Consider the following 20,910-nt stretch of genomic DNA (forward strand, 5'->3'; position numbering starts at 1 on the left):
AGAGAAGAATTAAATGAAATAAAGAACAGAAAGACTGTACAAAAAAATAATGCAAGAAGAGCTAACCCCTTGGCTGGACTAATTAAGGAAAAAAGGCAAAAGACATATATAAACAAAATAAAATAAAAAAAGAGAAGAAATAAAAGAGAAGTTGTGACAGACACCTCAGAGATGCAAAGGAGCATACAAGAGTACTATGAAAGATTATACGCCACCAAATTCAATAACATAGGAGAAATGGACAAGTTCTTAGAAATATATAACCTTCCTAGACTGGAAAATGTAAATAGATTGACCAACAGTAAGTAAATTGAAACGATTATCAAAAACCTCCCCAAAAAGTAAAAGTCCAGAACCAGAGGGCTTCACTAGTGAATTCTACCAAACATTCGGAGATTTAATTCCTATCCTTCTCAAGCTTTTTTGGAAAGTTGGCCCTGGCTACTGTGGCTCACTTGGTTAGAGTGTCATCCCATAGACTGAAAGGTCACAGTTTTGATTCTTGATCAGGGTACAGGCCCAGGTTGCAGATTTGGCTCCTGGTTAGGGTGTGTAAGAGAAGGCAACCAATTGATGTTTCCCTCTCACATCAATGTTTCTCTCCCCCCCACTTCCTCTCTCTGTAAAAGAAATTGAAAAAAAAAGTCTTTGGGTAAGGATAAGAAAAAAAAAACTCTTCCACAAAATTGAAGAAGAGGCAATACTTCCTAATGCATTATATGAGGCCAACATTACCCTGGTATATAATCTGATACCAAAATCTGGCAAGGATAACATGAAAAAAGAAAAATACATACCAATGTGTCTGATGAATACAGATGCAAAAATCCTAAACAAAATACTAGCAAATCAAATACAACAATACATTAAAAAATAATACATCAGGATCAAGTGGGGTTTATCGGGGGCACAAAGAGGGTTGAACATATGCAAATTGATCAACGTGAAACACCACACTAACAAAATGAAAGAAAAAAATCACACCAATATATTCAGAAAAAAACATTTGATGAGATACATCAATTTATCATTAAAACACTCAATAAAATGGGTATAGAAATAAAATACTTCAACATAATAAAGGCCATATATGACAAACCTTCAACTAATATACTCAATAATGAAAACCTGAAAGCTTTCCCTCTAAGAGCAGAAACAAGATATGGATGCCCACCCTCACCACTCTTATTCAACATAATATGAAAGTCCTGCCTAGAGCAATCAGGCAGGAGAAAGCAATAAAAGTCATTCAAATTGGAAAGGAAAAAGTAAAATAGTCACTTTTGTAGATTATATTACATCATTCTTTATATAGAAAACCTTTAAGACCCTACCAAAAACTATTAGAAGCAATAAACAAGTACAGTAATGTTGCAGGATACAAAACCAATGTACCCAAATTCATTGCATTCCTATATACTAACAATGAAATTTCAGAAAAGATATTAAAAACATCTCCCTTTAAAATTGATGCACATGCAAAATAAAATACCTAGCATAAAGTTAACAAAACATGTGAAGCACCTATACGCTGAAAACTACAAGATATTATTAAGAGAAACTGAAGAACACACAAAGAAAAAAAAGATATATTGTGTACATGAATTGGAAGAATCAACAGTTAATATGGCCATGTGACCTAAGGCAATACACAGATTTAACAATCCCCATGAAAATCCCAATGACATTTTTAAAAGAAATAGAAGAAAATATCATCAGGTTTCCATGGAACCACAAAAGACTTCGAATAGCCAAAGTAATCCTACAAAGCAACAATAATCCAAACGGTATGGTATTGGTAGAAGACCAGACATGCAGACAATGGAACAGAACTGAGAGCTCAGAAATAAACCCACATGTTTATGGGCAAATAATTTTTGACAAAGGAGACAAAAACCCACAACAGAGAAAAGAAAACCTCTTCAATAAGTGGTACTGGGAAAACTGGAAAGCCACGTGCAAAAGAATAAAACTACACTACAGTTTGTTCCTATGTACAAAAATTAATTCAAAATGGGTCAAAGACCTAAATATAAGATCTGAAATAATAAATTACATACAAGAAAACATAGGCACTAAACTCATGGATCTTGGGTGTAAAGGAAATTTTGTGAATTTGACTTCAAAGGCAAGGGAAGTAAAAACAAACTTAAATAAATGGGAGTATAAAAAACTAAAAAGCTTCTGCACAGCAGAAGAAACTGCCACAAAACAAAAAGGTAGCCAACCAAATGGGAGATGATATTTGAAAACAGCACCTCTGACAAAGGGTAAATATCCAAAATTTATAAAGAGCTCATACAACTAAACTCAACACCAAAAAAACAAATACTCCATTTAGAAAATGGGCAGAGGACCTGAAGAGACACTTCTCCCAAGAAGACATACCAATGGCCAAAAGATATATGAAAGATTCTCAATCTCACTAGCTATTAGAGAAATGCAAATCAAACTACAGTGAGATACCACCTGTTAAAATGTGCATTATAAACAAGACAAGTAAGTGTTGGGGAGGTTGTGGAGAAAAAGGAACCCTCATTCACTCCTGGTGGGAATATAAACTGGTAGAAACACTGTGGAAAATAGTACAGAGGTTACACACACACACACACACACACACACACACACATCAGAGAGAAAAGGGGGTGGGGGAAGGTAGAAGAGGGTAAAAAAGTGACAAATGGTGATGGAAGAAGACTTGATTTGGGTGGTAAACACATAATACAATATACAGATAATACATTGTAGAATTATAAACTTGAAACCTACATAATTTATTAACCAATGTCACTCCAATATATTTAATATGAAATTTTAAAAAGGAGTTCAAAAAATCAATTAAGAATAGAGTTACCATATGACCCAGCAACTGTTCTTTTCAGTATCTACCTGAAAAATTTGCAAACATTTATTGGTAAAGATATATGTACCTCTATGTTCATTACAGTGATATTCATGGTGGTCAAGACATGGAAACAACCTAAGTGTCCTGCAATAGAGGATTAGATAAAACAGATGTGGTACATATATACAATGGAACACTACTTAGCCATAAGAAAAGATGAAATACTGCAATTTGTGACAATATGGACAGATCTTGAGAATATCATGTTAAGTGAAATAAGTCAGTCAGAAAAAGCCAAGAATCATATGATTTCACTCATACGTGGGATAAAAAACTGAAAGTAATGGATGAGCATACAAGACAAACAAACAAACAAAAACTCATAGACACAGACAATAGTATGGTTACCAGAGGGTTAGGGGGCTGGGGGGAGGTAGAAAAGGATAAAGAGGGTCAAATACATGGTAAGGAAAAGAGAGCTGATTTTGGGTGGTGAACACACAATGTAATACACAGAAGATGTATTACAGAATTATACACTTGAACCCTATATAATTTTATTAAACAATACCACTCCAATAAACTTAATAAAAAATAATAGTTTGTATCATTTATGGAGATGAAAAGATACCTCTAAAATATACTATCAATATTATCTTACCATCATAATTTTGAAATAGTACCCCACATGTCAATGAACAAAAATCAGCATATTTTAAATAATAAGGGTAAAATACTTAATTGTGAAATGATGAAAAAAATCTTAGTAGCTTTGGATCAAGTTTGATACTATTTCAACTATTTCAACTATTTGATGTGTTGTTTTGTATCTTGACAGATGTACTTGTAATATCATTGAAATTAAATATATCTTGATTATATTCCCAGCAGCAGGGATAAAAAAGGAGGATGTTAGAGAAAGTGGCTACTTGTTATACAAAGCATGAACAGAGTATCCAGAAAATGGCTCACAGTTGGATATAAAAAAATCTGTGGAAATCAAATTTCAAGTAGACAACTGACATAATAATGAATCCTTAAAAGTCATCATGAAGGCATTCTTGTATAATGTAATAATTCAATCTTCAACTAAAGGAGGTATAATAACTCTAGGTTATTATTTAATCATTTTTAGTGTAGAGCCTGACTTTTATATAATCTAAGAAGAGTTTGGAAGGCAGACACCATAGAAAATATTATTCTTGTCTCTTATGCTTTTTCTATTACACAGATCACAGAAACTTAGAGTTCCAGAACTGTAGAAACCTTTAAGATTGACCAATGAAACACCTTTATTATACTGATAAGGAATCAAGCTTGAAAAGGTTGTGAACAATTAAAATCATGTGGTTAACTGATCATTGGCAGAGACATACTGAGAATTCACGCCTTCTAATTTCTAGTCCAAAGTTCTTTCCTGGCAAGCTGAACCTGTCTCAGGACTTTCAATAATATTCAGAGTGTTTAAATCCAGCCCAAACCTCTTTACTGAGCTCCAGATTCATAAGTACAATTGGCTTCTTGACAATTCTGCTTGGATAGATAATTATCTCAAATTTCACATCACTTTTTTAAAGGATTTTATTTATTTATTTTTAGAGAGGGGAGGGAGGGAGAAAGAGAGAGAAACATCAATGTGCAGTTGCTGGGGGTCATGGCCTGCAACCCAGGCATGTACCCTGACTGGGAATTGAACCTGCGACACTTTGGTTTGCAGCCCGCCCTCAATCCACTGAGCTATGCCAGCCAGGGCTCTCATATCACTTTTTTAAAAAATTAAAGTATATTTGGCATATAATTATATATTAGCTTCAGGTGTTGTATAACATAGTGATCTGATATTTATATGTCTAATGTGATCACCACAATAAATCTAGTAACCATGTCACTGTGCAAGGTTATCATGCTATTATTGACTATATACCCCTTCATCTTTTTAAAAATTGTATTTTATTGCTTATGCTATTATAGTTATCACAAAATTTCCCCCCTTTGTCCCTCTCCTTCCAGTCCCCATACTTCCTCAGGTAATCCCATGTCCAGGGGTCATGCATATGTGTTCTTTCAGTACTCTATTTTCTATGCTGTACCCCACATCCCAATGGCTACTCTGCAATGACCAATTTGCACTTCTTAAAACCTTCCCTTTTTACCCAATGCCTCTACCCAGCTTCCCATCTGAAAACCATCAAAATTTTCTCTGTTTATATGACTCTGTTTTTGTTTTCCTTGTTTTTTTAGATTAAATTGTTGATAGATATGTATTATTGCTATTTTATTGTTCATATTTTTATTCTTCTTGTTCTTGTTCTTTTTAAAGAAGACCCTTTAGACTTTCAGCCAAGATGGAGGCGTAGGTAGAAACACTGCCTCCTTGCACAACCACAAGAAGGACAACAAGAAATTTAAAAACAAAAACAAGCAGAACTGCCAGAAAATCTAACTGTATGGAAGTCCGACAACTAGAGTTAAAGAAGAATATTCACCCAGACCAGTGTGGGGGTGGAGATGGGCAGCCAACGGGGAGAGGACATGCAGAAAAGCAGCAGCTGGAGAATAGGGTGACTGGCAGTGGCTGGCAGATGGGGCAGTCCCACATTTACATGTGGATAAATTGAGAGGAACAACTGGGGAGTGAGACAGACTGCACGACCCAGGGTTCTAGTATGGGGAAATAAAGCTTCAAAACATCTGGCTGTAAAAACCTATGAGACTTGTGGTAGAGGAAGAAACTCTCAGCCTCACAGGAGAGTTTGTTGGAGAGACCCACAGGGTCCTGGAACATGCACAAGCCCAACATGGGAACCAGTACCAGAAGGGCCCAATTTGCTTGTGGGAAGTGGGGGAAGTGACTGAAAGCTGCCGAAGAGCTGAGCAAGCAAGATTGTTTCCTCTCTGATCCCTTCCCCACATATAGTGCCACAACACATTGACGTGGGTTGCTGCGCCCTGGAAATTACCTAAGGATCTTCCCCTTACTACTTAACATGTGTGTTGAGACAAAAAAAAATGGCCCAGATGAAAGAACAGGTCAAAGATACAGAAAAAACACAACTAAGCAATGAAGGGATAGCCAACTTGTCACATGCGGAGTTCAAAACACTGGTAATCAGGATTCTCACAGAAATGGTTGAGTATGGTTGCAAAATAGAGGAAAAAGTGAAGGCTATGCAAAGTGAAATATAGGAAAATGTACAGGGAACCAATTTTGAAGGGAAAGAAATTGGGATACAATTCAATGATTTGGACCAGAAGGAAGAAATAAACATTCAACTGGAACAGAATGAAGAAACAAAAATTCAAGAAAATGAGGAGAGGCTTAGGAACCTCCAGGCAACTTTAAATGTTCCAACATCTGATTCATAGGGGTGCCAGAAGGAGAAAAGGAAGAGCAAGAAATGGAAAAGTTATTTAAAAAAAAATAACAAAGGACTTCTCCAATCTGGCAAAGGAAACAGACTTCCAGGAAGTCCAGGAAGCTCAGAGAGTCCCAGAAAGGTTGGACTCAAGGAAGCACACACCAAGGTACATCAAAATTGCATTACCCATGATTAAAGATAAGAGGAGAATCTTAAAAGTAGCAAGAGAAAAGGAGACAGTTACCTACAAAGGATAACCCATAAGACTAACAGCTGATTTCTCAAAGGAAACCTTACAGGCAAAAAGGAGCTGGAAGGAAATGTTCCAAGTCATGAAAGGCAAGGGCCTACATCCAAGTTTACTCTATTCAGCACAGCTATCATTTGCAATGGAAGGGCAGATAAAGTGCTTCCCAGATAAGATCAAATTAAAAGAGTTCATCACCATCAAGTCCTTATTATATGAAATGTTAAAGAGACTTATCTAAGAAATAGAAGATCAAAAACTATGAATGGCAAAGTGAAAACAAACTCGCAACTATGAACAACTGAACATAAAAAAACAAAAACAAAAACAAACTAAGCAAACAACTAGAACAGGAACAGAATTACAGAAATAGAGATCATACAGAGGGTTATCAGTGAGGAGAGGGAGTGGAGAGAATGGGGGAAAAGGTTTAGGGGATAAGAAGCATAAATGGTAGGTAGAAAATAGACAGGGGGAGGTTAAGCATAGTATAGGAAATGGAGAAGACAAATAACTTATTGTATGAGCTATGGTCATGAACTAAGGAGGGTGAATATGGGTGTAGGGGGTACAGGGCAAAGGGAATAAAAGAGAGAAAAAATGGGACAACTTTAATAGCATAATCAATAAAATATATTAAAAAAGAAGACCCTTTAACATTTCATATATACTGGTTTGGTGGTGACAAACTGCCTTAGATTTTTGTTGTTTGGGAAGCTCTTTATCTGTCCTTTGATGTTGAATGATAGCTCTGCTGGGTAGGGTCCTAACTTGGTTGTAGGTACTCACTTTTCATGACTTGGAATACTTCTTTACATCCCCTTCTAGACTGCAATGTACTTTTGAGAAATCAGATGATAATCTTATGGGAATTCCCTTATAGGTAACTAAGTGCTTTTCTCTTGCTGCTTTCAAGATTCTTTCTTTGTCTTTAAACTTAGGCATTTTAATTATGGTATGTCCTGGTGTGGGCCTCTTTGGGTTCATCATGTTTGGGACTTTCTCTGCTTCCTGGACTTGAATGTCTGTTTCCTTCACCAAATTAGGGGAATTTCTTTCATTTTTTTTCAAATAGATTTCCAATTCTTGCTCTTTTCTCCTCTTTTTGGCACCCCCATTATGTCAATGTTGGAATGCTTGAAGTTGTCTCTGAGGTTCCTTACACTATCGTTTTTTGGGGATTCTTTTTTCTTCTTGTTCTGAGTGGTTGTTTTTGCTTCCTTATGTTCCAAACCATTGATTTTATTTTTAGCTTCATCCATTCTACTGTTGTTTCCCTGTAAATTGTTCTTTATTTCCATGAGATATCCTTCATTTCTGACTGGATGTTTTTATGCCGTTGAGGTCCTCACTAAGCTCCTTGAGCATACTTATAAACAGTGCTTTTAATTGGTATCTTACAGATTGCTTATCTCCATTTTGTTTAATTATTTTTCTGGAATTTGTTCTGTTCTTTCTTTTTTTAATTTATTTTTTTATTTATTCTGTTCTTTCTTTTGGCCCATGTTTCTTTGTCTTTTAATTTAGGCAGCCATCCTGTGTTTGTTTCTATGTATTAGGTAGAGTAACTACATTTTAGGCTTGATAGAGTGGCCTAAGATAGTAGGTGTTCTACAGAGTCAAGCAGCACTGTCTCTTCTGTCAGCCAACCTGGGTACTTAAGGCATATCCACCATGTGAGTTGTGTATACCCTCCTCTTGTAGTTGAGCCTTGATTGCTGTTGGTACATCCAAGGTTAGCCACCACCTGTGTTCTGTCCTGGGTGACACAGCATAAGTTACAAAGTGATATGCAGATGGCTGCTACTTGTGCTGGGCTAGAGGTTCCAGGAGAGGTCAAGCTGTGAACCAAGGCCAGGTGCTGCTAGTTCCAGGCTTGGGGCAACTTAGAAAGAGCTACAGGGCTTGCTGAAGCCAATGCTGCTTGTTTGAGAGAATTTAGGAAAATCTGAGACATGGTCCAGAGAAGCCATTTGTATGGAAAAGCCATTGGAAAAAGCTTTGGTGGGCCCAAATTTTGGGTGGGATAGGGCCTCAGAGAATCACCAGAGTGGAGAAAACAGTGTGAGCCAGGTTGATAGAGTCTCAGAAATGTTGCCTGCCTGCTGGGTCTGTGGCTCTGTTCGAGGAGGGTACAGAAAAGGAACAATGGTCTCTGCCAGCACTTCTGTCTGGTAGAAAGCTGCCCCCTCCTTGCAGCTCTTGCCTTGATGTCAGACAATTCAGTTCATCCTCATATGTCTCTGATGTCTTCTCATTGGCTGCCCCAATGCAGGAGCTCAGAGGGAGTGAGTTTGAGGAAGTCTGTGTGTGGACCCCTTAAGAGGAACTGCATGGGATTCCAGCAGTTTCTGTCTCCCACAGTCTCAATCCCTGCTAGTTTTTAAAGTCAGAAGTCATGGAGACTTATCTTCCTGGCACTGGAACCCTGGGCTGGGAGGCCTGGTGTGGGAATAGTATGCTCTGCTCCTGAGATATCCCTCTGATTTTCGTCTGCCACCCATGGAGGTGGGACCAGTCCATTCCATCTCTCTGCCTCTCCTACCAGTTTCAATGTGGTTTCTTCTTTAATTCTGTAGTTGCAGGGCTTTCCTTCAGCTCAATTTCTGATGGTTCTGTATGATGGTTCTATAGTTTAGTTGTAGTTTTGATGTGGCTGTTCAAGGAGGTGAGCCATGTTTACCTATGTCACCATATTGACTGGAGACCCCCTTCACCTTTTTTTCATCCATCAAAAACAGTATTCTTAGTTTCCTGCTTAAAATCTATTCCTTCTTCAGTCTTTCTCATTTCAGTCCACTGACTGAAATGCCAAGACTTTTCCCAGGTCCAGAATTTTGAAATTGTTTTTGATTCTTCCCTTTCTAAAACAGACCCCATCAAGTTAATCAACAAGCCCTATTTAATTAATATATATTTCATGAATGATGGCTCTTTCCATGTCTGCTACAATCATATTCTAAGCCACCTAAACATCAAATGCCTGAAACACGCTAACAGTTCTCCCTGTCTTCACTTTTCTCCTGCCATCTCTTCTTCATATGGTGCCCAGAGTAATAAATCTAAAATGAAACCATCAAACTCTTGGGGTAAAAATGTGATTTTCTCTTTCACATGATCAAATGTTTAACTTTCTTCCTAGTTACTTAAGTTTCTGCTTCATGGGAGATCATTTTTATTGTTGCTGAAAGAAATATGAATAGAGAAAAATGCATTTTAAGCTTTTGAAATAAAAAGTAGGGCTTTACAACAAGGAAACAGCTTTGCAACGGAAACTATCTTGACAAAGAAGTTTTCAGATTCCTGTGTCATTCCTTTGGATATGTCAAACCTAAAGGAAAGGCTCATAGAGTTCTCCCATAAAAAGAACAGTTAGGATAAAATGGGAGGTCAGAAAAACTACGACCATTTGAAAACCAATTTTTCATTAGCTCTATTTTTAAATATCCTCAGGATAAAAGAAAGATCTGAGACTTTCTTTGACAAAAATATGAATGTATCTCACCACTGTGCTTAACTTTTCTTCATATTCAAGTCATGCTAACAGAGATAATAAAAGTTAATGTGACAGCCATGTTTAAAAATATTGTCTCTCACCAAGTTTTCTGGGGAAGAAGCACTATGACTCTTCTCCACTGTGTGAACTCACTGGCATGGTAGATACTTGACGATGTAAATTCCTGACAACTTGGCATACTTGGAAGGCATTCCTAGAAGAGAATCAGGCAAAAATTAAACAGCCTCTATTTCCCCCAGGGGCAATATGTTTACTTGCTCCCCATAAGTGAAAAAGAACTTAAGGAAATCTAATGTCATATTAACCATTTGCAATGTGATGCAATCCATGATTTTTCCTTTTGTGAAGCCAAAATATTTGGGAAATGATTAAAATGAGATCCCACCATAGAATTAAATGTCTTTGAAATCTCACATGTAAAAATAGAAATGGATTAGGATGCATTTTTTGACCTGTTGTTATAACACTGGCATTTTGTAAAATTATTCTATTCACTATGATATTTATGCAATTTTTCAATGTTAGATTATCAGTGTAAAGTAAAGAAGTACTTTTGATTCTAAGAAAGTGAATCTATATATTTCTTTTTTTGTTTTTTTTAACGCAAGAGAAACCACGTTCTTTATAAAATCTATGTACAGTCAAAGAGACTTAGAACAGATGAAGACATGCTATAGAGAAAGACGAAACAGACATGTTTACAGAAGAAGAGGGTTAGAGAAAATAATATTCAAAACAGCATGATAGAGTATTCAGTCCTAAAGTTACTCCCATTTTTTTCATTTTTAATTATCCTTTAGTATCTGATAGTGCAGAATATGGGATCCTTATAATTTGCTGCTGACTTCATGTTAATTCTGTAATAAATAACATTGTTCCTTTTCAACCACACCTAAATTTTTAGAATTGCAATTCTTTGCTTCCTTTGCAAAAAGGAAGAAGCTACCTATCACCAGCTTTATAAAAAATAAACTTACCTCTTGGACAAGGTGCCAGGTAAGGCCATGGTTGGTTGAATACTCCAGTTTCACCTGGTTGTCCATATGTGGAGTGTATTTCTGGCCACAGCCCATCACCAAGCTAAACTGAATCATATAGGATGCTCCTATCTGCATTGACTGGGTTTCCACATAGCGCATACTTGAGGCAAGTTTAGAATCTCCTGTAAAGCTGAAAGACAGGATAGAAATCAGAAAATTAAAAGTAGCAATTGATTAGGGAAAAATTAAGCTCTTCACTTCATATCATATACTAAGATAGTTTCATTTTACTTATTTAAACCTTGTAAGTTCTAGAATATATTTCAGTTAATCTAATAAATGCAATTTAAAACAACCTATTAAAGGCACTGTGTGTGTGTGTGTGTGTATAATACCTAGTGTTGTCAAATGTACTTGAAAATGGGCACTCAACTCACTCACATATTGTTAATAAATGTAAACCCTTTGACTTATTAATCTCACTTCTTGGGATCTATCCTGAGAAATAAGCCTAAAGTCAAAGTCAATTTTATAAAGTATGATGAACATGGCTGGGTTGCTGATAATAGTAATGGCTGGTTTGCTGATAATTGGTAACTATTTCAATGTCAAACTATAGAGAAAATGGAATGCTTAAGTAAACTGGTATAGCCACTTGACAGATTATCTGTATTTCAAATATTTATGAAGGTAATTAATCAAATTAACATGCATATGATAAATTAAGTTTAAAAAATCCACAAAATTATGCATAAAGAAAATTCACCAGAATATTTTCAGTGGCTGTGTTCAGTGCTGGAACAAATTTTCACTGTAGCTCATGTGTCATTTGCAATTTTTAGCAATATTGCAAAATAAAATAAATCAACATAGAACAAAAATGCTTTTTAAGCTGTACAGGCACAAACTTATCTATACTTTTAAATAGGCAAAAATCCTGAATGCTTCTCCCTGTGAGAAATCAATGCTTTTTTTTTAGCTTCAAGTGTTAAATACTGTTTCTCATACCCTTTGTTCAGGATGGTATTTAGAGGCAGTCATCTAGGCTTCATTTGATTTGTTTAAAAAATAATTATTTTCATAATTAGCCCCTTGTAAATTCCTCCCTGCTGAGATGTTTAGTGTCCTCTAAATTCTATAAAGATACAGGAAGAAATGTATTTTGTAAAGATTGCCCGCACTTCACTTTTGCATGGTAACAAATTAACAACTTGGTTAAAGGGAAGAAGTATTCAAACCTGAGGAAGAGTGTGTGCTCTATGAGCTATCCTGAGCTTTTAAAGGTTCCAAGACACCAAAAAAAGGGACGAGATAAAAATTACATAAAAGAACAAGAGATGAAATGAGGACAATTAAATAGTGACAAATTTTTTACTTAGCATCAATGTCTCCACTGGTACTTGTGGCATATATTGTGGGGCAGGCAGATCCAGCTGCCATCCATGGTCTCTTTTCTACTCATTTACCACATAGAGATTGGTCTATATCCACAATGAGTTCTTATGAATGGGACGTAAGTAAAAGAAGGTAGGTGTATTTACTCATTCAGCTTTAATATAAGCCTTTTAAAAGACACAGATGGACTTGGCTGGCATGCTGTTTGCCTGTTGCCCTTAATGTCTTCCTTCCTACCTATTAGGCCTCAGGCAGCTTGTGACAATAGTGGTACAGCACTCAGATGAAGTCTCTCAACTGAGATGGCAGAGCAGAGAGCCTGGGTCCCTGAGAGCCTTGTTAATTAATCTGTTTACCAGCCCTGGACCACATATCCCACAACTGCTTGTTACAAATGAGAGATGAGCCTCTTTACTTGGGTTTATGCCATGGTGGTCAGTCTTTTCTGGTTGTTTATGTTGTAACTTAGAGCTGATTTTGTATCTAACTGCTACACCTGCCATACATCATGGTACTGTATGATACCTGTCCTGATGTCTTAATATGAAGCAAAATGACACATGAAAAACACAGATGTCTATGCCTTAAAATCTTGACCATTCATAGTAAAAGTTCACTTGGCTGCTTACGATTTATTTAACACTGGCTGAAAGCCAGTGATATTGGAGCTGTTTTTTTTTTCCTTCTGAGAGCTCAGATGCTCAAATTCAGTTGGAATTTTAGGGGAGAGAATCTCACAGACTGCTATCTTTTAATTGACAAAACGGTTCCTCTTTGCTCCTTGTCTAAGTAACGATATATTTATAAAGGCAAAAATAAAGCTGGACTTCTTATCTTTTATAATCATATAAATAAAAAAGAATAGTCCATATCCACATTCTGGGAAAAAGTTCTGGAGACAGAATGCTTTGGGAATTATGCAGCTTAGTTTTAGTAATGTTGATTTCCAAGATAAAAAAAATAAAGGAACAGTTAAAAAGCTTCTGCATCTAATTACAAAATTTAATGAGAATGAGAATAACTCTTTCTGCTAGGACAAGGGCATTTTCATTTCCACCTTCCTGTGTCTTCACATTTCCACCTCCAAGAAGGCCAGCAGGCTCTCAGTTATGACCTTGGTAAAATGGATACTTAACCCACAGTGCAGACCCTGTGCCTCCCTTTCTTGCCTCCTTTCACGAATTGCTGAGGATCTGCTTTCCTGACCAGGTTGGAAACCTCTCACATGCAGAGATCACACCTTGTGTATCTCTGCATTCCGTAAAGCACTCAGAACCTTGTAATGGTGGATGCAGGACATTATGATTTTCCAACAGCTGGATTACCTCATTTGATCCTTGAGTTAAGACCATTTGGAAGACATCAGAGATCCTTAACATTGTGTTATGGAAAAGGAAAACTGAGAGGCTGAGTTACTGGCCCCAGGGTCACACAGACTAAAAACCTGGAAACTAGGCCTTCTGATTTCTACTTTGATATCCTTTCCACTATGTCAAGCCTATGAAGGGCACTTAAAGAATGTTAAATAAAATGAGCACAGGAGAGAGGTCTCTCATTTGGGAAAAAGGCAAGTTTTACAAAACGATAGTTATACTGTAAAGAACACAGACCAGGTTTTGAGGTTATCCTCACCCTTTCTGCATTTCCCTAGAGCCTCTTTGCCATCTGTAGAAAAAAGGCTCTTTTACATGAAAGGCAGCCACACATAACCAAAGTGAGTGGGAGTATGAGCTCTGCAAGAGCTCATTTCCAGAGAAAGCAACACAAAGCTGTTCTTAGTTTGATGCCATTTGGAAAGTTCATCTGCAGAAGAACATGTGAATAAATGTAAGCATCTCTAATGTTATCTTTTTGGGAATTTTGTCCTTGTGATCTTAAAGAAGTATTTTCTTGAGTTGATAGAAAAACTTGCTGTAGTGGCATTTTAACTCATTTTTAAATTATATAATATTATATTTCAAAACAGAAATAAACATAATTTTAGTAGATTACATAAATTTTACTTTTATTGGAAAAAACAATCTGACAACATAGAAGCATTTCTTAAAAAAGTCTGCAATTCTACTACATAGAGATGACTGCTGCTAAAATTTTGGTATAAATACTTTCAGACTTTCTTATGCTCACACAAATACATGCACATAAACACTCACTTTTCTTTCTTTAAAAATAGTTATAAAATCATAGTCAACCTGCTCTATTTTCTCTTTACAACTATTTTATTGCTATCTTTCCATGTGGAAAAAATGTGGTGAGGCACTGTCAGTTTTAAGAAAGAAGACAAGTCTCCAGTTATAGAAATCTTTGAAGGTTGTTTCCATCTTTCACTGTTATAAACAATGCTTCTGTAATATACATCTTTGTATATCTTATATGTTTTTCCAGTTATTTCCTTGGGATAAATTCATAGAAGCAGAATTGCTTGCTGAAAGCAAATTTTAAAAATGAACACACTGCCAAATTGCCTTCCAAAAAAGCTTGTACCAACTTCCATTTACCAAGAACATTACTAATGACTGAGCTGCCAGTTCTTACCACTTGTCAGTACTAAACATTGATATTTCCATTTTAGCTATTCTATGCATATAGTATTTTACTATACATTTATTTGATTATTAAAGAATTTAAAATGCTACTCATGTTTATTGGTTATTTGCAGTATGTGTATTTTATGTATGTGTAGTCTCTTTTCATGTACTTAACCCATTTTTTAAATTGAGATTTATCTTTTTCTTACTTACCTGTAAGAGTTTTTCACATATTAACATAAACTCATATAGTTTGTCATATATGTTGCAAATATTCCCCTGCTCCCAATTCGTTGTCATATTTTGTTTTCAGGAAGCCCCTGCACTCTGATACAACTAAAAAAATTTTAACTGGTGGCCCTGACCACTGTAGCTTAGTTGGCTGGGTGTTGTCCAGCAAACTGAAAGGTCACCAGTTCGATTCCCAGTCAGGGCACATACCTGGGTTGCAGGTTTGGTCCCCAGTTGGGGTACATACAAGGCAACCAATCAATGTTTCTCTCTCACATCAAGAGAGAGATGTGAGAGATGCTACTTCTTTTAGAAGCTCATTCAAGTTTCAACTTCTGAAAATGGTGTTTTCTCTGTTATATTGCCTAGACCACCTAAATAAAATACACCTAAATAAAATACATCAAGAGAGAGATGTGAGAGAGAGATGTTTCTTTCCCTCTCTTTTCCCCTCCCTCCTCCTCTCTCTAAATATAAATAAAATCTTTAAAAAATTAGAAAAAAGAAAAAAATTAAGTAGTGGAATATGTAACCTTTATGGTCCCTGCTTTTGGTGTCATGTTTTACTGGTATCTACTGAGATTGCCTCTGAGCCTAGTTCATAAACATTTTTGGCAAATGTCCAATGGACATTGAAAGGAATATATGTGTGTGTGTGTGTGTGTGTGTGTGTGTGTCTGTGTGTGTGTATGTATGTATATATGTATTTTTTTTTACCTTTGGGGTACAATTTTTTTAATGTATTAAATCATCCTTGTTAATTACCTCCATACTTTTGTCTAGTTCCTCACTTGTTTTTGGTTTGCTTGATCCATCAGGAACTTAAAATATTAAAGTCATACTCTGAATTATGGATGTTGTAATCTTCTTTCTGTATTTCTAACTGGTTTTGCATTATGCTTCCAGTTCTACAGATTTCAGTTTGGAGGACCATGCCTGTTCATCTTCCTATGGACTTCTGAGTCCCATGGCACTGCCTTTCTTATTGATTTCTAGCCCCAGCTTCAGACTAGACGAGTTTAGTGGGACCAGGGATAAGGGAGCCACTTAACTTTCACTCACTCTACTCTCATCAACATATTTTCCTCCAATGCTACTTCTTTTAGAAGCTCATTCAAGTTTCAACTTCCAAAAATGGCATTTTCTCTGTTATATTGCCTAGATCACCTAAATAAAACACATGGGTTTAACATATAATCTTTAACATATCATCTTCTATGAAAAGTTGATTTATTAATTTCCCCCTTGTTTTTTTTACTATATTATCTGAAGCAGTATCTCAACTGAACTAATTCTCTATATAAGAACTTTCCAGATACCAAAATAGTTTTATTAAAACCATTTTTACTCACTTCATTCAATCTACAGCTTCAAACAAACTGGAATTTCTGCACATATTGCATTTTGTCATGTATTTATTCAATGCTTTATTTAAAAAGTCCTTATAGATTTCTAAGTGGCTAGACTAGTCTTTGTTGAGTTGGCAATTGAAGGTATTTTGGAATACATGTCCTAGTTGATGTTTATTTTAGGTTCCACTTGTATGTTTGTCCCCAGCACCTGCTTCATTTTGCTTATCCTTACCATTCCTAGTTGAAGTACATAGTTTGTATTTTTGGGTGTTTCATTCTCATTTCCATTTCCTCAATTTAGAAATTTACACATAGTTCTTCAAGTCAGGAATAAAATCTTACTTTAAGTTAGATAAACTCTTAGGTGATTAAAAAGCATCAGTTGAGCTGCCTGGCTGCTGTTGACAAAATGCATGCAGCCTCTTTGCAAACAAAACTCATCATAAATTGGGCACTTAGCAGTTTTCTCTAATGGGTCAGATAACTTCACATGTGAGAGATAGAATTTGGTGTAATCAGTCTCCTAAGTTATAGACTCAGGCTGTTAGTACACAATGGCCATGTCCAAAAATGAGCACTGTCTTCTCTTTCTTAAGTGGTTATATGCCTCTGAATGGGCACTACTGCAGGCCAGGTGGGCAGACCAGGCTCCTGGCTCCTCCATCCTTCACTAGGAGCCCATATGTGAATCTGCAGCTGTCATCAGCCTTTGTCTCCTGTGGAAATAGCCCAATTCTCCTGAAGTCTAGATGTCAGCAGCTAATTCCAATAACTTTATAAAAAATTATTAAGTTTATAAAAATTTGTTGACTGATTATTTGTAAGACATAAGTATTTCAAAGATTTCTCTCAAGTTTCAGTTGAATCTTCATTTGCCCACTTAACAACATTTTAAGGAAATGTTCAGCAGCTGGAGTAAACTATATATATATATTTTTAAGGGTAATCTCTGCTGGGTAAAAGTATGAGTGGGGAGTTGGCACAAAGCAGTCAAGCCTGTGGCCCTCAAAGAGAGATGAAGGAAAAAGGGAAGTCTGAAGGGCAAAGAGGGGACCTGCTGTCAGAGAGTGCAGAGTCTAAGGACCCAGGGGAAAATAACTTCTTTCAACTCTTGTAGGTGCCTGCCAGTCTCTTGTCAGGAACCTGTGGGTGTGAGTGAGTAGTTGTCAGGGGCCCTTTCAGGAACAATACTTCCCTGTTACTTGAGAGGAGAAGAATCAGAAGAGCTTTAGTTGTTTCTGTTAAAAACTTCAGATCATCTCAGATTATTGCTTATCCAGAACCTCCTTATTCCTGTTACTCTTACTTTGCATTCATATTAACTCTAGAATCAACTGTGATTGACATAAACTTGCTGAAACCACATTTACAGTATTTATAATTAGAACTTGCCTTTTCAACATACTCCTATTGTCTGGCTCCTCACTGGGCCATGTAGTTAGGCCTGATAGCCTTGACTGACATGTTTAGCATGGAGAGAAGAGGTGAGGTGAGAGAGAAAAACCTTGAGGAATCTTTGAAATTCTCTTTTTTTTATCCTTCCAACTAACTGCGGTCATGTTTATTTTTTGGCACATATTCAAGCAGGGCATTTAAAGTCTTTCTATAGGATCTTGATACTTTTAATTTTAGGAACTCCATTCATACTGTAACAGAGTGCAGCCAAGTGGGGCCCACAAATTGGGATTTGTAATGGGGTCCAGAACTCAGAGTGTCCAGGAAATATTAGAAAAAATATATATAGGATGTCCTCATCCCCACAAGTCTGAGCTGGGGGATGGGATGCATGGAGCAGGGTCATTGAGAGCTATTTTGAATAGCAATAGTTTTGCGGATAACCTCTAGAATGGTCATTTAACATATCTATAACCTTTAACTGGTTTCATAGATATGTTAAATAGCTGTGGCCATGCTTCAAGCCAGGGGGATGGGAGTGACTTCAACCCATGATGCAAGTGGGAGGCAACACCCCCTGGTTATAGCGCCTGCATAAGAGCTTGGAGATGATTGGCTCCATGCCATGAGGCCATGCCTGCCTAGGCTTACTATGGCAGCCCAGTAAAGCTGGAAAAATATGGGAATGCTTGCAGGTGTAACTGATTGTGGGAGGAGTTGGAAATAGTGCTGCAGAGGAAGATGGCAGTGGGATTTAAACCCAGGTGCAGCAGCCATGCTGGTGTTTTTTGGGACCACGCAGCTTTGGCAAAAGTTGGGAGCATGTAGCTTTAGGGTGCTCCCTTTTTCCCACATGGCTTAGGAAGCAGGAGAGACTCTGCCTGGAGCAAAAGGGTAAAAGGATTCTTGCTGGTGGGCCATAAGAAGGTGCCACATAATTTTGGATTAACTGGAGATCATGGTGGTAACACAGCTGATGATGCCAGAACTGAAGGGCTGCCTGAATCACGGACTTCTACTTCTTTTCCTGAGATATGGTACCCTGGACTGGGCAAAAGGGAGAAGGAAGGCCTGTGCATTTGTGGGTATTCTAAAGGACTTTAGTATTTTTAATGAAAACATGAAGTCATTATACTAAGTCTGTATAACTTTTTAAATAAATAATCCCTTTCCTTTTCACCAGTCTCTGGCATTGAGAGACATCTTTCCCTGGTGGCAGGCAAGGTGAACCTAGTACAGGAGGGGGGGACCCCTGGAACTCAAGGGTGGGTTCATTTGGTAATACTATATCATTCTCTTCCCCACACCCCCATCCCGGGTCTGTTCTGTAATAATATATCATAGCAAACATATTGAAATGCACTCACATCCCACATTAAATATGTACTTTTTGTTGTAAAAACTTTCAAGTGGATCTTATAATTTTGCCTCTAAATTTTACTTGGCTTCTAGTAATGCATATATTATATGTTTGGCTGTGATTCCTCAGCATACTCCAAAATTTATTTTCAATAACATAAAATTTGTAAATATTTAGATTTAGCAATTATTGAAGCTGATTATGTTTTATAAATATCAAATTATCATTTATTAATTTTATTTTTTCAATTTTCTTATCATTTTTGAGACAGTATTCATTTTTTAGTCCTTGGACTTTTCCAGTCCCCTGGGAAGCTTATGTACCCTGGCACTTTGCTCAAAATGACTAATAAAAGAACTTTCTAGCAAGAAGCATAGCTAATGCAAAGGTACTGACAGAGGAAAAAACTTGGCTTGTTGGACTAGCGAGAAGGAAGACCAATGTGGTTGGAGTAGACTGCATAAAAGGCAGGAGGCAAGAGAGGATAACCAGATCAGATGACTCATGGCTTACCTTGGAGATTTTGTGGACCACTCTCCATAGAAAGTAACTGTCTCAGCCACATATTACATACCATGACTCTAAATAGTCAGATGTAGATTTTTTTCTTATTAATTTAATGGTATGTTCTCTTACTCTGAAATATCACTTAGCTACTTAGTCCAAAGGGAGATTTTAGGGAAATTTAACTTTGGAGAAATAAATGACTCAAAAGTCAACTGTCTGGATAGTGACAGGCTATTCGTCTTGGAACATAGCCATTTTATCCATTCATTTGGTAGATCCTAAGACTTTGTCTACCAGTATATACCTTCAAGTAGTCCATTTCCCCACTGCCATCGTCCTATTCCTAGCACCATTACAAGCACATGCAGGTGGCCTCTGATCTGAGCTCCCTCTACTGCATCTCCCATTACCTTCTACCATCTGTTCTCTACATAGCAACTACAATTACTTTTAAAATATAAGTGTGAATACATCACTCCTTTGTTCCAAATTATTCACTGGGGTCTCACAACACTTAAAATAAGATCCAAAAATCTTTATGTTGCTCTATAAGGCCCTAACATAACCTTGTTCATTGCTTACCTCAGGGCCTTGTTCTTGCTATTCTCTCTGCCTGCAATACTTCCCTTGCAGTTATACATAGTTGTCTATCATCATTCTGGTCTTTACACTTATGCCTCCCAGGAGGGTTTCCCTGACCATCTTACCAAAAGTAGTCTCACTCAACTTCTGCCACCCAACATTCCATTCCCTTATCTTCACAGCACTTACCAAAACCTGAAATATTATTATCAATTTCCTTATTTGTTTACTGTTATTATTCCCCTCTAGAATGTAACCTCCACAAAAGACTTTTCTGTCTTCATCTAATACCAATTGCTATACTTCCAGCACAAATAGTACCTATAGTACAATCAATAAACAGTTTAATGTATATGTTAGTTTATAAATAAATAAAAAATTTCAGGTAATAAAATCATCATGATGAAAAAGCCTAATAAATAGGTTCTATTTTAGAAAGTCATTTATCAGCCTCTTTGGGGTTATTCCATTGTATTTCCAATTTTAGAGAGGCCTGGATACTGAAAAAACTTAAAAAATTTTTTATTTATCTCTCTTTCTTTGTTGTTGTTCAAGTACAATTGTCTTCATTTCCCCACCACCACTCCCACCCACCCCAGCCATCCCCATCTC

General features: G+C 36.7%; 1 protein-coding gene across 5 annotated transcripts in view; it reads right to left on the minus strand.

Annotated features, from left to right (window-relative positions):
- The window catches only part of RELN (reelin), a 567,213-nt gene that overhangs the window by 144,032 nt on the left and 402,271 nt on the right, over positions 1-20,910 (minus strand). For all 5 annotated transcript variants that reach the window (XM_036010728.1, XM_036010729.1, XM_028525327.2 and 2 more), the window contains exons 21-22: positions 10,946-11,138; positions 10,049-10,161 (exon numbers count right to left, since the gene is read on the minus strand). In XM_036010728.1, the coding sequence (XP_035866621.1) occupies positions 10,049-10,161; positions 10,946-11,138 (306 nt within the window). The remainder of the gene's footprint in view (positions 1-10,048; positions 10,162-10,945; positions 11,139-20,910) is intronic.

Source organism: Phyllostomus discolor, chromosome 10 (genome assembly GCF_004126475.2).
Source record: "Phyllostomus discolor isolate MPI-MPIP mPhyDis1 chromosome 10, mPhyDis1.pri.v3, whole genome shotgun sequence".
Taxonomy (NCBI): Eukaryota; Metazoa; Chordata; class Mammalia; order Chiroptera; family Phyllostomidae; genus Phyllostomus; species Phyllostomus discolor.